Below are 16,406 nucleotides of genomic sequence, written 5' to 3'. Positions count from 1 at the left end.
CGGCCCCTTGCTGGTCTTCCCGGGGGGGGGGCCCTCTGGGCTGGCTCTTGGGGCGCTGATCTTTGTGCTGCCTGCCCCTATGGGCCTGGTGACCTTCTGGCGGCCAGGGCCCGGCCTGGCTATTTGGGGCGGGGCTCTCTGGGAGGTGGAGGCGGCCCCTTTCCTTTCATGCATTCTCAGTGACAATTACACGCCCACACATTTCTGCACCTTTACATATATATGAAGTCTTCCTCACATACAGAGATACCTGTACATATGCACACTCACAGTACATACGTACTTCCCCACATTACTCACTGAGTTAACCAGGGTGTTGTTATGTTGTTGGTTTTATTACAGCGACGGTGATATCAGCAGTATGACTATATATATATATATATATATATATATATATATATATATATTTGTTTTTTTTTTACAATGATGTGCTTTACAGTACTTTTCATTCTGTTCACTATCATGGATAATCATTTCATTACTACAATTATGTGTGACTGTTTCAATGCGGTATTGTCATTGTGATCACTATCATAGTTCATCATTTCATGACTGCTATTATGTGTGACTGTTTCAATGCAGTGTTGTCATTGTGATCACTATCATAGTTCATCATTTTATGACTGCTATTATGTGTGATTGTCATTGACAGCTTCGTCATTGTGGTTGTTGATATTGTTTTGTCCTTATGTCCCTGTTCGTCTTGATAGTTGTCACAGACATTTATTTGCTGATGTCGTTCTGTATGTTTCTGTTGTTCTGTCACTATTGTTGTTGTTGCTGCTGTAGTTCTTGTCTCTTGTCTCTCTTTTTTTGTTTTTGTCCCCCTCTCGTCCCCCCCACCCTGTTTCCTTTTCTCTTCTTCTCTGTCCCCTCCTGCTCCGGTCCGGTCGCTCCAAATGTGCTTTATAACAAGCATCAAGGTCGAATAAATTTTGTATGACAGGGGAAGTGTATATCACACTTCTCCCTGGCAGAGTAAATCTGTTGAGCACTTGACGGCATTTAGGTCTACAATTCTATCTGCTTTAAAGGCTGGACAGGACAAGTGAAAAAAAAAAATAATAAAAAAATTTAAAAAAATAACTTTTCAAGATATAAATAATGAATATCAGAAATTTTTGTTTTTTTTATTACCTTATATGTGGGTTTTTTTTTGTTTTTATTGCAAATGTTAGACGTTTTATTAGTCTTAGTAGGCCAACAGGCGGATCGGCACAGCGTCTGCAGTAATGCGGTCGCTGTACGGGACCGTTGTGGTGAATTTAATCAATTTAACGTTCAGTCCATGTTCCCACCCTCACCTATGGTCATGAGCTTTGGTCGTGACCGAAAGAATGAGATCGCGGATACAAACGGCTGAAATGAGTTTCCTCTGTAGGGTGGTTGGACTCACCTTAAGAGACAGGGCGAGGAGCTCAGTCATCCGGGATCATGTGATCGGTATCGGACGATTTAAGTCCTGGATGATCGGAATCGGACGCATAAAATCCTGATCTGCGCATCCCTACTCATAATATAAAAGTTTATTCTTGTAAAATTGTAATTTGTTTCCCCCCCCCCCCCCCCCCCCCCCCCCGTTACAATAAGATTCTTTTCACTTATTATTTCGACTTTATTCTTAGAAAATTACGACTGTTTTTTCCTTTTCTGCTGTTGTTTTTCCCACTATCCCACCTCTCTTCCTGTAAATTTTCTTCTCGTAATCATGACTTTGTTCCCATAATAATTGGACTTAATTCTTGTAACGTTTGTAACTTGTAACTTTTTACGCAACCTATTTTTCCATAAGTTTTATTTTTTGTTTTATTTGTTTGTCATAATACTACAATTAAAAAAAAATAAGCCTTTCTTTAATATTTCATCTTTATGCTGCTAAAATGACATTTTTACTCATACGGTTCTCATAATTCATTCTTTTAATATTTTGACTTTATTCTTGTGAAATTTCTGACTTTGACATTTTTGCTGTTTTTAGTTTTTTTTTTTAGTTTTTTTTGTCCAATTATATTTTTATAATGTGCTGCGGGCCACACTTTGGACACCACTGTGCTTGAGCCTGTTCACAGTCTCTACATACTAGCAATAGACATTCATTAAGACACATTATATATGATTCCATACCTTGCATTCTCTATATACTGCACGTATACTAGTAGATAGTAGTAGACAGGCGCTGGGCAATTGCCCATGTGGCCCATAGCTAGAACCACCACTGCATGTACTGTATCGTTCCACAGAATTGAATGCCCAAACAAAGCACCCAACATGTTGCTGACTAATTCTCCGTGCATTTTTTCTTGAGTACGGCTATTAAATAACCCCCCATGGGGCCAAAGAAAGTTGAGAGTGGCAGCGATTTCATAAAAGGCGACATTCACTATTAAATTCAAGAGAGAACTCATTGCAAACTAGGAGGACGGTGTCACGGAAGCCAATGTTGCAGAATGGGTAAAGGTGTTAACAAAACAGATACACTCCTGATCAAAATCTTAAGACCAGTTGAAAAATTGCTAGAATTTGCATTTTGCCCATTTGGATCTTAATGAGGTTTTAAGTAGAGCTACAATATGCAAAAGCAAGAAGGGGGAGTGAGACAAAAAGCACTTTGAAAAAGTAATTTATTGAAAACAACAATTAAACTGAAATAGGCTGTTTTATCAGCTGATCAAAAGTTTAAGACCATCGCTCAAAAAATAACAAAAAACTCTCCAAACCAGAACAGAACATTTTCTCAATAGGACTTAGTAATGAGTAGCTCCACCTTCTTGTTAATCACTTCAAAAATTGCTTTGGGCATGCTTGATGGGAGTGTTTCCAGGAGGCTAGTGGGAACATCCAAGTGGTGAAGATGGCTTCACGAAGGGCATCAACTGTCTGGAACTGATGGCCAATTTTATAAACTTCCCTTGCCATTCATCCCCAAATGTTTTCTGTGGGATTTAAATGAGGGGAACATGCAGGATGGTCCAAAAGAGTGATGTTATTCTCCCTGAAGAAGTCCTTGGTCACGCGAGCATTGTGAACTGCAGCGTTGTCCTGTTGAAAAACCCAGCTGTTACCACACACACGGGGGCCCTCAGTCATGAGGGATGCCCACTGCAACATCTGCATCCGTCTGACGACCCTGCACCACCTGAAGCTCCAGTGTTCCACTGAATGAAAAAGCACCCCAGATCATGATGGACCCCCCTCCACTGTGCCGGGTAGAAAACATCTCAGGTGGGATCTCCTTGTCATGACAGTAACATTGGAAGCCATCTTGACCGTCAAGGTTACATTTTTTCTCATCAGAGAATAAAACTTTTTTCCACCTTTCAATGTCCCATGTTTGATGCTCCCTGGCAAAGTCTAAACGGGAAGTTTTGTGGCGTGAAGGAGACGAGGTCTTTGAATTCCTTTTTTGGTTTTTCAACCCTTTTCCCGCAGATGCTGTCAGACGGTTATTGCGCTGCAGTCGGCACCAGTGAAGGCCTTAATTTGGGTGGAAGACCGCCCTGTGTCTTGATGGACAGCCAATTGGATCCTCCGACTCAGCGCAGTGATTTTTTTGGGTCTACCACTTGACTTTTTTGTTCCATAATGCTCAGGATCTTTCAAAAAATGTAGAATGGCACGCTGCAAGAGGCCTTGCTTATGCAGCTCAACAATTCGACCACGTTCAAAAAGAGAAAGCATGACAGTGTGACCATCCTCATCTTCATCGGGATTGTTGAGAGTAGAAGATCACTAGAGTATGGGTCCCAGGATCCTTCAAGTCGCCAAGCTGGTGTCATCAAAGCGACCCAGGCTGCTGAAAAGGCTGCTTCGCTTCAATGACAACGCAGACATCGCTGGTACTCAGCCCTGCTCCCTCAAGGTGCAGGTCCTTTTCACTTTCCTCAATACTGCCTTCAGGCATGTGGTCCAGACGCCCAAATAGTCTGTGGGTGAGGTGATGGTTGCCTGCAAAGGGCAGACAGAAGACAACCTGAGGCAATGTATTAAGAACAAGTCAGACAAGTGGTGCTTGAAGTGGTTTTCAAGGGCTTCTGAGGACCTCTTCATTCATGTTGTATACCACTCTGGAGGCCCATGGTGTCCCCCTGACACTTAAACAAAAAATCTAGGCTGCCACCAGCCAGATGGTCTCTTTTCTGGTCAGGACAGTATCCCCCTCCACCACCACAGCAATCTTTGCTGCAAACTTTTTAAAATCATTTTTCTTCTTCTTCTTCTTCTTATTATTATTATTACTATGTGCTGATGTGTGTGTGTTACATGTCGCTATGTCACGCTTCTCACCCAGAGGGCAGGTGAATGAATGGATATGTAACATGTATAGTAAACCCTCATTTATGGCGGTTAATTGGTTCCAGACCCGACCCTGAAAAGTGAATTTCCTCCAAGTAGGATTCCTCATTTATAAATGGGGTATTTTCGTATTTAGAGCATAGAAAACTTGTTTACAGCCTTCTAAATATGCTTTTTAACATTATTAGAGCCCTCTAGACATGAAATAACACCCCATAGTCACACTGAAGCTTATATTACCCAATATAGTAGACATAATAAGAAAAAATAAGACATACAACAGGGGTGTCTAAAGTGTGACCTGGGTCCATTTGCAGCTCGTAGCTGTTTTTTCATTGGCCCGCGGCACATTCTAAATCAAAGGTCACCAACGTGGTGCCCGCGGGCACCAGGTAGCCCCCCACAACCACATGAGGTGCCCGCAATCCTGCTTTTCATTCAGGTTTCCAGTTAATAATGAAAGAACAGTAGAAAGAAATGCATTCTGAAATACAAAATGTGAGTTGTGGACACCAGCATTTTGTTCATGTTCTGGTAAAACAAGCATATTCGCTTTGTTTGGGTTTAAAATAAGCTCTGAAAATAAATGTTACAAAAATGAGTAGCTCTTGGCCATTTTCATTTTGTAAAAGTAGCTCTCACAAGGAAAAACCTTGGTGATCCCTGTTCTAAATATAACATTTTACAAGAAAACAAACAAAAACAACAACAGCAAAAATGGAAAACTCAGCAAATGCAGGCTATTTTGGGAACCTACCCCCACCTTGCTGTCCTCTCTCTTCATTGAGTCCTGTTGAGAGGGAGGTAGATTGTGGAATGCGTCTTCTGAATGCCTGATATTTGTATTTGACTTCATTTAGCTATTTTTATGATTGATGCCTAATTTAGTCAAAAGAAATACATCAAATTTGCTTTAACATGCGTGTTTTTTACTAATAATAGAATGTATTCATAACAGCATGACTTATTAATTAATATATGTTTGAAAAACCGCGATAGTGTGAAACTGCAAAATGTGAAGTTCAAAGTGGCGAGGGATTACTGTAATGTAATGTGTACGTATTGTTACATCTATTACATTACATGACTTCCTTGCTCCTCCCGCTGACTGATTGTCATGCGTGTGACGCAAGTGATTCTACCTAGAGTAGAATTAGCGCCGACGCTGCGCGCGCACACACGCCCCACTCCTACAGACGGCTTTTCAGCGTGAACAAGCAGCTCATCTCGCACAGAAGCGCCGCGAAGAAAGAAGACGTCACAAGACTGATAGGGAAATGTCTGACTCCTCGACTTTTCCTCTCTTTTATTAGTCTTATTCATTTTATAATCATATTTTCTCAGATTTTGACCTGCACACTTTGCGTCTGAGTGAGGTTTGGTCCGAATGAACAGTCATGGGAGAATGGACCATATTGGAGCGTCTCTTGGAGGCGGCTGTCCAGCAACACTCCACTATGATAGGACGGTAAGAACTACAAGTCTATACACTTTAGTTATTATTATCCACAGCAACCTTCGGCTATACGATTATGAGCAGAGTGCAGGAAAAAAACGTAAGAATCATAAGTAAAAATGATAAAACACATAGAAGACATGACGGTTTTTGTAAAATACTCCTAACTGATGTGAAAGATGTGTGATACAGTATAACATACAGTAGGTTACGCACAAGTATTTTTATGGCTTCAACAGAACAACATAAGATGTTTCCTACAGCGTGACGTTATTCGTGTTGCATTGGTGGGTTGCACGTGACGGCATGTCATGACAAGGGTTCAAGCAGATGGAGGGGGGGGGCGGCAAGTGAGCGTATTCGTAGCTGGATGTCATATAAAGTCAGAGCAAAAATGCTGCATAACGTGCTCATGGGGAAACCGTTCAAATATGTGTTTCAGAAAACATCGTTACGAAATCGTCCATCATAAAGAGTTTCAACAAAAAAAAAATGCATCTCAACTTTGTGATAAAAACCCGACAAGGGTGTCTGCCCCACCTGGCTCTGTCATCAAGTGGAGCCGAGTGCGAACACGCTCCCGTTTGCGGTGAGGAAGAACGAGCAAAATATATACTAAACGCAGTTAAAATGTTGTTGGAACTTCAAAATTCTCATGAAAACGCGAAATTCAGAAAGAATTCTCCCATAATAGAAAACTATAAATTAGTCATTTCCTCATAACGCTTAAATCAGGGGTGTCCAAAGTGCGTCCTGGGGGCCATACGAGTCCTACAGCTGTTTTTTTTTTATAATCTTATCAGAATAAAGTAAAAATATTATGTGAATAAAGTTAAACTATTATGGAAATAATGTCATAACATATGATATGTCATATGAGAATTTAAATTCATGTAGATTATGAAAGTTGAAATATTTAGAAAACTTTAAAGAACACAGCAGCAAAAACGGGGAAAAAGAGCAAAGAGGGAAGTTGAAACCAATAATACACTTTTTTTTACCTACTTCACACAGCTGAAATGTAGTTAAAAAAAAACATATATATACAACTTCTCAGTATATCTCCAAAAAATATCATAGTAGCCCTTGAATCCTTTCATTTTTCACTATTTGGCCCTCGCTGGAAAAAGCTTGGTCACTCCTGACCGAAATGGTCAATGCTTTGTTCTTTTATTCAACTAAATAAAGTGGAACCTTGGTTAGCATGCACTCCGGTTAGCGTGTTTTTTGGTTAACATCGTAAATCGACTGCAAAATTTTACCTGGGTTTGTGTACATTCTCCGGTTAGCGTACAATATGGTGCGCTTCTTGTCGCGTTATGAATGCACTGCGGAAGTCCAAAGCGTCCATCCATCCATTTTCCTCTGCTTATCCGGGTCCGGGCAGCAGTCTCAGTAGGGAAGCCCAGACTTCCCTGTCCCCGGCCACCTCCTCCAGCTCCACCGGGAGGACACCAAGCTCTGTCGCCCGTCTATGATGTCATCAGCGGTTGACTCTACTTTTTTGCTAACTAACACAGTTACACCACAAGTCCCGCAAATGTTAACACAAATCACCTTTTCATAGTTTTACAACTTTAGTTTTGCATATATAAAACAATTCTAAATGCATATAAATGATGAATGAAAGGGATAAATGAACATTTAAGGTTACTTTTACCCTCATTGAAGACGTGATGTTGTCAAAGATAATGTGGCAGCGAGATCAACACAAACACCAGAGTTATTTCTTGAATTCAGTAGTGTTTCTCACCTTCTTTATCAAAATGCTGCCACTTGCAACTTTCTTTGGCTCCGTTTATTAATTAGGTTGGGGAAAACGTTCTAACGTCATGGGAACAAAGCCATAATATTACGAGTAGAAAATCTATGAAGATTATTTAAGAAAAAAAAAAGTTGAAATATTTTTACATTTAAAAAAAACAACAGCAAAATGTGGGGAAAAAGAGCACCAAAGTCGATACTAATCGATTTCATCAAAGATGGCGCCCTCCGTGGCAGACGTCTCTGTGACACTCTCCCGTGTTTTTCTATTTTTTGCTATTTTATTGTTCATTTTGGACATTCAACACACTCACGCAGTACATTACAACAGAGAGACACTTTTGAACATCGGCAGGGTTCACCATGAACCTTCATTTAGCCTCTCAGACTTTGCCTTTCTTCTGCGCCGGGAGAACGCAGCAGCCTGCGGACCTGGTGAGCTGAATACCCGGCGAGCAAAGCATCCGAGGCGTAAACGAGGCAAGCGAGCCGGCCTGCATGCTAGGCTAAAAGCTAGAGCGACGAGGCCACCGCTACCAAGCCTGCTGCTAGCCAACGTCCGCTCTCTTGAAAACAAGATGGACGAACTACGAGCAAGGATTACAGCTCAACGTGAGATCAGGGAATGCTGTGTCCTCACCTTCACAGAAACCTGGCTGACGGAGGATATACCGGACTCGGCGATCCAGTTGGAATCATTTGCTGCTTACCGGGGAGATCGGACTTTAGCGTCTGGTAAACACAGAGGTGGCGGCGTCTGTGTTTACGTAAACAAACGGTGGTGCACAGACGTACAGACGATGGAAAAGTACTGCTCGCAGGACATTGAGCTGCTGATGGTGAAATGCAGACCTTTTTATTTACCTCGTGAGTTTAGCGCTGTGTATTTAACTGCTGTTTACATCCCACCACGAGCTAACACTGCTAATGCACTAGGCCTCCTGCATGACATCATTGATAAACACGAGACCAAACACCCAGACGCTGTATTTATTATATCTGGCGATTTCAACCACTGTAACCTCAAGACTGTCCTCCCCAAATATTACCAGCATGTGAGCTTTCCCACAAGGGAAAATAACATCCTGGACCAAGTCTACTGCAACATGAAAGGTGCTTTGAAGGCTGTTCCAAGACCCCACTTTGGAAAGGCCGACCACATCTCTATATTCCTTTATCCAACATACAGACAACTTCTTAAAAAAGCTCCCCCTGTAAGTACAGCAGTTAAAGTATGGAATGAAGAAACTGATCAAGTACTTCAGGACTGCTTTGGCTGCACAAACTGGGATGTGTTTAAAACTGCAGCGGGGAGGGAAGATTGTACTGTTGACTTGGATGAATATGCTTCTGCTGTTACTGGCTACATTAGCACATGTATAGAGACTGTTACCACCACCAAGTATTACAGAAAATACCCTAACCAAAAACAGTGGATGAACTGTGATGTAAGGGCTAAGCTACGTGCTCGTTCGACTGCATTTGTCATGGGCACCGCTGATGACTACAAAAAGGCCAGATATAACCTGAGGAGGTCCATACGAGAGGCCAAAAGACAGTACAGACAGAAGCTGGAGGGCTACTATTCCACCTCAGACCCTCGGCGCATGTGGGCGGGGCTCCAGCACATCACAGACTATCGACAGCAGAGTAGCGTAGCCACGTCCAGCCAAACCACACTTCCTGATGAGTTGAATGAGTTCTATGCCCGCTTTGACACCCAAACTCCTGATGAGCAGAGAGGGTGGCTGAACCTGGGGAGCACACAGGACTCACCTCTCATGGTGACATCAGCTGATGTGCGCAGGGTTCTAAACAAAACAAACCCACGAAAAGCAGCAGGGCCAGACAACATCTCAGGACGTGCACTTCGGGTTTGCTCATCAGAGCTAGCTGATGTGCTTGCTGACATATTTAACCTGTCGCTTGCACAAGCATCTGTACCGACCTGCTTTAAGTCCACCACCATAGTGCCCGTACCCAAGAAGAGCAACGTGACCTGCTTGAATGACTATCGCCCTATAGCACTCACTCCTATTGTTATGAAGTGCTTTGAAAGATTAGTCATGACCCACATCAAAAAGAGCATCCCGGCGGCAACCGTGGACCCTCTACAGTTTGCATATCGCCAGAACCGGTCCACGGATGATGCAGTCAACACTGCCATCCACACAGCCCTTTCTCACCTACAGGGCCAGGACACATACGTCAGAATGCTATTTATAGACTATAGCTCTGCTTTTAATACAGTCAGCCCCCACAAACTCACAGATAAGCTCCTCACACTTGGCCTGTCTCCCTCCCTCTGTAACTGGGTGTTTAACTTTCTCACAGGCAGGCCCCAGTCAGTCAGAGTCCACAACCGCACATCCAGCTCAAGAATTGTGAGCACTGGGACCCCACAGGGGTGTGTGCTGAGTCCACTCCTCTACACGCTCTTCACCTACGATTGCGTGGCCTCCCAGAACAACACCAGCATCATCAAATTTGCAGATGACACTACAGTCATCGGACTGATCACTGGTGGTGTTGAAACATCATACAGAAGAGAGGTGGCGGACCTCATAGCTTGGTGTCGTGATAACAATCTCCTTCTCAATACAGATAAGACTAAAGAGATGATCATCGACCCAAGAACAAGGGAAAAGGAGCCGCATAGACCCCTGTTTATTGATGAGACTGAGGTGGAGAGGGTGAAAACCTTCAAGTTCCTTGGCACACACATCAGCGAGGACCTCACCTGGTCTCACAACACCCAACAAATTCTGAAGAAGTCCCAAAGGAGACTGTACTTCCTGAGAAGACTGAGGAAATTTGGCATGTCCACCACAATCCTGAGTTGCTTCTACAGATGCACTATCGAAAGTGTCCTTACCGCCTCCATCACTGTTTGGTACGGTAACTGTACAACACGTGATAGGAAGGCACTCCAGCGGGTGATCAAGACCTCACAGAACATTGTTGGGGCAGCCCTCCCCTCACTGCAAGACATTTATACATCTAGAGTCCTACGCAGAACACACAACCTCATCAAGGACAGCACACATCCACAACACTCATTATTCACACTCCTACCGTCAGGCAGGCGCTACAGGAGTTTGAAGTCCAGGACCACAAGGCTGGCAAACAGCTTTTACCCACAGGCCATCAGGCTCCTCAACGAAGCACTCGCACACGCCGCACGCAACACACGCACACACTCATAGCACTTTATTTATTTATTTATTTGTATTATTTACTTGTATTAATGTCTCTCTGTTGTTGTTGCTTAATTTATTGGTATATATGTTTATGTGTTTATGTTTCTTATGTTCTTATTCTTTCATTTGTTTTCTTTCTTTTCTTGGGAGAATGAACAGAATAAGATTTTCATTGCATGGTATAACTGCTGTTTTACCATGCACATGACAATAAAACTCTCTTGAATCTTGAATCTAATAAGAGTTTTTTTCACCAATATCACAAAGCCGAGATGCAGTTCTTGAAATATATATAACTTCTCGCATCCTGTCATCTTTCACTTGAAAAACGTGGGACACCCCTGTCGTTGACAAATGTTTGTGACTCGTTTTGCCGATTGTTTCTCCTCAGGATCCTGCTGACAGTGGTGGTGATTTTCCGCATTCTGATCGTGGCGATAGTGGGAGAAACGGTGTACAATGACGAGCAGTCCATGTTCGTATGTAACACTCTGCAGCCCGGCTGTAACCAGGCGTGTTACGACAAAGCCTTCCCCATCTCCCACATCAGGTACTGGGTGTTCCAGATCATCATGGTCTGCTGCCCCAGCCTTTGCTTCATCACCTACTCTGTCCACCAGTCTGCCAAGCAGAAGGAGCGACGCTACTCTACAGTCTACCTCTCCCTGGACAAGGAACAGGACTCAATGAAGCGAGAGGACAGCAAGAAGATCAAGAACACCATTGTTAACGGAGTACTGCAGAACACAGAGAACTCCAATAAGGAGGCGGAGCCTGATTGCCTCGAGACCAAGGACATTTCCAACTCAGTCCTGCGAACTACAAAGTCCAAAATGAGGAGACAGGAAGGCATATCCAGGTTCTACATCATCCAGGTGGTGTTCAGAAACGCACTGGAGATCGGCTTCCTGGTGGGTCAGTATTTCCTGTATGGATTCAATGTTCCTGCCGTGTACGAGTGCGATCGGTACCCTTGCATCAAAGATGTGGAGTGCTATGTTTCCAGGCCCACGGAGAAGACGGTGTTCTTGGTCTTCATGTTCGCAGTCAGCGGCATTTGCGTGGTGCTCAACTTAGCAGAGCTCAACCATCTGGGCTGGAGGAAGATCAAGGCTGCTGTTCGAGGCGTGCGAGCAAGGAGGAAGTCCATTCAGGAGATCCGCAACAGAGACTTGCCCAGGATGAGTATGCCCAACTTTGGACGCACTCAATCCAGTGACTCCGCATACGTGTAAATGTTTGGAACACATATGGAGATACTCTACGCTCAAACTACTCCTACAAAGTCTTCATCTATCGACACAATCCTCCCTCGGGGGCGTGTTTCACCTTTGTTGGACATTTCCATGACATGTCTTATCAGCGTTCGTGAGAGATGGATGTACGCGTACACCCTTCTTCTTTTTTTCTTTTATGACACAAGAAACTGACTGGCTTGTTTAAAAAAGGAGGTTCCACTGATGAAGCTTGTCATCATTAAGTGCATCTTAAAGGTATTCCCGAATGGGTGTCCAAAGTGCCAATTTTGGCCCACAGCTCGTTTTTTATTGGACCTCAGTTTATGCTAAAATTGTAATTATTAATGAAATGACATTTTTGTATAATGTATAGAGATGACGCGTATACTAGATGTGACTTTAGGGACACCCTAAATGACACTTATTAAGATGTGGATGTTTTGTTCACATGGTTTAGCATGAACTGTATTGACCTACAGTACATTGGATCGCTTTTAGCGTATTTAATGGACAAAATGTATCAAATTGGCCTCCGAATCCTATAATATTTATGTAAGCGGTCCTCGCTGGAGAAAGTTTGGACACCCCTTTATGATGGTGGCATCTACTCAGAAGCCAAATGAACATCCAGTATGTGTCCACTCTAATATCCTAATATTCAAGTGGTCCAATATCATCCAGCTGAATGAGGAGTAAGATTAATAATGTAGAAGAATGATGAATACAGTTTCTTCAGCCACTTCCATGTTTGGGATGCCTGTGCGTGCACCACCGACCTTAAACTGATGATTCATCACACCTAAGCGCCCTTTTGATTGATTTATTTAATATTATAAGTGCCATATGTACTTTGTATATACTCGTATAGCCCATCCAACCTCTATCTTAAGAAACGTAAGGTACACACGACACTGTGTTTGTCAGCAGGTGTTTTTCGTGGGGAACAGACCAGATGATGTCTTTTGTTTGGGTCAACACGATGTCACTTTAAACAGTTATCTGCAAATAAAAAGAAGCCATATCAACAAACACAGGGTGCTTGATTTTCACATGGAAAGACCAGACTGCAGCTTTTAAATGACGTTGACAAATATAGTCTGATATGTCAGTACATGTACAATAAAGTATTTGATCCCCTACTAATTTTTAAATGTACCCCCTTGCAAAGATATGTCTGCTACAATTGTAACAGACAGAATGTAAACCCATCCATCCATTTTCTATAACGCTTATCCTAATTAGGGTATGCTGGAGCCTATCCCAGCTGCCTGAAGAGGCGGGGTACACCCTGGACTGGTCGCCAGCCAATCGCAGGGCACATATAGACAAACAACCATTCACACTCACATTCATACCTATGGACAATTTAGAGTCTCCAATTAACCTAACATGCATGTTTTTGGAATGTGGGAGGAAACCGGAGTACCCGGAGAAAACCCACGTGCATGGCGAACGTGCAAACTCCACACAGAGATGCCCACCGGAGATTCGAACCCAGGATTTCCCAATCTCCTGACTGTGTGGCCAACATGTTAACCACTAGGCCACCATGTGGCCAGAATGTAAACAAATACAGAAAATAACATGAAATAAAGTTGATAAATTAATTCGTATTAGATCAAGGTAAATAAGTATACTGGAACCTTGGTTAGCGTCATTAATCCAGAAGGTGATGAATGAATGAATTTTTCCCATAAAAAAAATGTAAATCCAATTACTGTGTTCCAGAAAGCTAAAAATGTTTGCACAAAACATGTTTTTGTGGTTTTACAATTATAGTTTTGCATGCAGAAAACAATTAAAAATGCATATAAATGATGAATGAAAGGGATAAATGAACATTTAAGGTTTTTTTTACCTTCATTGAAGAAGGGATTGTTGCCAAGACACGATGTGGCAGCGAGATCAACACGGACACCACCTTGGTGTTTTGCTATGAGTTATAAGCCAACATGGGGCCAAAAAAGTTGAAAGTGGCAGTATTTTTATAAAGAATGCGAAAAACACATTCACAATTCAACAAGTAACAAGTAACTCATGGCAAAACAGGAAGGTGGTGTCTGTGTTGATCTCGCTGCTCTATTGTGTCTTTGGCATCACATCTTCAATGAAGGTAAAAGTGACCTTAAACAGAGCTGACTCCAGCTTCCTTTCATTCATTCATTTTCTATGCCACTTAATACTCATTCAGGTCACGGGGGTATGCAGGAGCCTATCCTAGCTGACGTTGTGGCTCAGACGGTGTACAACCTGGACTGGTCACCAGGGCACATGTCGACAAACAACCTTTCACACTCACACCTATTGACAATTTAGAGTCGGCAATTAACCTAACATGCATCTTTTTGGAATGTAGGAATGTTGGAATGTAGGAGGAAGCTGGAGTACTCGGAGAAAACCCACTCACGCACAGGGAAAACATGCAAACTCCACACAGAGATGTCCAACGGAGATTCGAACCCAGATCTTCCAAATCTCCTGACTGTGTGGCCAACATGCTAACCACTTGACCTCCATGCGTGCGGCCCGGCATCCGCTTCCTGTTTCCATGTATCAGCAACCGAATAGGATGCTAACAAGGACGTTTTGTCATAAAAATACATTAAGACGGCCGCACTGTATTAATAACACCACAGGACGGGTGCCATATTGTACGCTAACCGGAAAAATGTATGTAAACCGAGGCAAAAGTTTGATGTCAATTTTTAATTTAATTTTTAACCAGAAAAAACATGCTAACTGGGGAGTACGCCAACCAAGGTTGCACTGTATCAATAATGTAACAGCAAACAATAACAAAATGAGCACAGATATTTGTGAAAAACAGAAAATAACTGAAAAACACCAATCTCATCACAATGGCATCGGTCCAATACTGACACTGCCGTTGGTATCGATACTCTAGATCCTGTATTTGGATGCTTGATACTGTTGCCTGTGCGTTATGGATTTTGACTGTCCATCTCCAAAGGCTGTGACCACATTTATCTCAGTATGAGATAAGCATGTTTAAAGCTATGTTGTTGTGTGAGAGTGTGTTGTTGTTGTTGCTGCTGCGGTGTGTTTCCTCTAACCAGCCAGAGCCATTAAGAGTGTCTTCCGATACGCAAGTTCTAATCATGAATATTCATACCTGACAGCGACTTACACTCAGGATGAGCCACCACAGTCAAGGACTGTCAAGGACTGCGGTGGCTGATGGCTGCTTGACGTTGGTCACGGTTGTGGTAAAAAGAAGGGATAATGGTCAAGATAACAGAAAGCAAACACTGAGAATGACAATGAACACTGCAGCTAGAAATGGAGGCTTTGACCCAAATAATCTGAGGACTGTACAGCCCAACTCAGGCCCAATACCAGGGGTTCCGACCGTGAGGGGATGACAAATAAACAAATAACCTCAATCATTACCTGAAAGTTCCAAAATGAAATTATTGATAGTAGCTATCAACGAACCATCTAACGCTGTCTGGCCATCTGTTTGGGACCTCAATCTGAAACCAACTTGGGTTCTGCAGCAGGACAATGATCCAAAACACACCAGCAAGTCCACCTGGTGGCAAAAGAAAAACAAAATGAAGACTTTGGAGTGGCCTAGTCAAAGTCCTGACCTGAATCCTATTCAGATGCTGTGGCATGACCTGAAAAGGGCGCTTCATGCTGAAAAAGAGGAGTGGGCCAAAATTCCTCCACAGCTGTAAGAGACTCATTGCAAGTTGTCGCAAACGCTTGATTGCAGTTGTTGCTGCCAAGGGTGGCCCAACAAGTTATTAGGGTTTGGGGGCATCACTTTTTCACACAGGGCCATGGAGGTTTGGATTTTTTTCTCCCTTAATCAGAAAAAGTTGTTGTCATTGACCAATATTTAAATTTGTTTGATGATCTGAAACATTTACGTGTGTCAATCAATCAAAAAAAATAAGAACTTTTTCACACAAGTGTATATATAAAAATTTGAAATATATATTTATATATATATATTACAATAGAGATATAGCAAACAGAGAAAAAAACAAATACACATTAATAAATACGAAAACAGATACAATAAACCATGTCAAACAAAGCCGTGCGCACCCCAGCAGCTTTATATGCCCGGGTTTTCGTGCAACTGACGCACTCTCGCCGTACGGGCAGCGCACAACTGACTTACTCGACATGCATGGAGTACGTAAGAAATATCTGAACGTGTGTTGGCTGCACTAATTTCATATGCGGGCGCATGACACACATACGGAGTCCGCGACGTACAAAAAAATTGACATTTTACCCAAACCTGACACCACAAAAACGTACAAAAGACACACGTTGGCCGTACGGAGGACGCACGAAAACATACAAAGTGTGTAAGTATGTCTGGCAACCTGAATAAAACGTAAGTGCCCGTAGAGTTTGTTTGACATGGCAAAGAACCTCCGCGCCGGGTCTACGGCTTAAAATTAGCACGTCACACAC

The 16,406-nt window shown here is 42.7% G+C and overlaps 1 protein-coding gene across 1 annotated transcript; it reads left to right on the top strand.

Annotated features, from left to right (window-relative positions):
• Positions 1–5,391: 5,391 nt before the first annotated feature.
• gjd2b (gap junction protein delta 2b) lies at positions 5,392–15,518 on the top strand. Its single transcript, XM_054762540.1, has 2 exons — positions 5,392–5,761; positions 11,105–15,518. The coding sequence occupies exons 1-2, from the start codon at positions 5,691–5,693 to the stop codon at positions 11,946–11,948; spliced, it is 915 nt and encodes a 304-aa protein (XP_054618515.1). The 5' UTR covers positions 5,392–5,690; the 3' UTR covers positions 11,949–15,518.
• Positions 15,519–16,406: the final 888 nt, after the last annotated feature.

Source organism: Dunckerocampus dactyliophorus, chromosome 19, assembly GCF_027744805.1.
Source record: "Dunckerocampus dactyliophorus isolate RoL2022-P2 chromosome 19, RoL_Ddac_1.1, whole genome shotgun sequence".
In the NCBI taxonomy this organism is placed as follows: Eukaryota; Metazoa; Chordata; class Actinopteri; order Syngnathiformes; family Syngnathidae; genus Dunckerocampus; species Dunckerocampus dactyliophorus.
Note: the sequence above shows the minus strand (reverse complement) of the source record. Positions and strands in the feature narration are given on the sequence as shown.

Coding starts and splice junctions, on each gene's coding strand:
- gjd2b (XM_054762540.1), top strand. CDS start 5,691: ATGGGAGAATGGACCATATTGGAGCGTCTCTTGGAGGCGGCTGTCCAG. Junction 5,762..11,104: donor CACTCCACTATGATAGGACG/GTAAGAACTACA, acceptor GTTTCTCCTCAG/GATCCTGCTGACAGTGGTGG.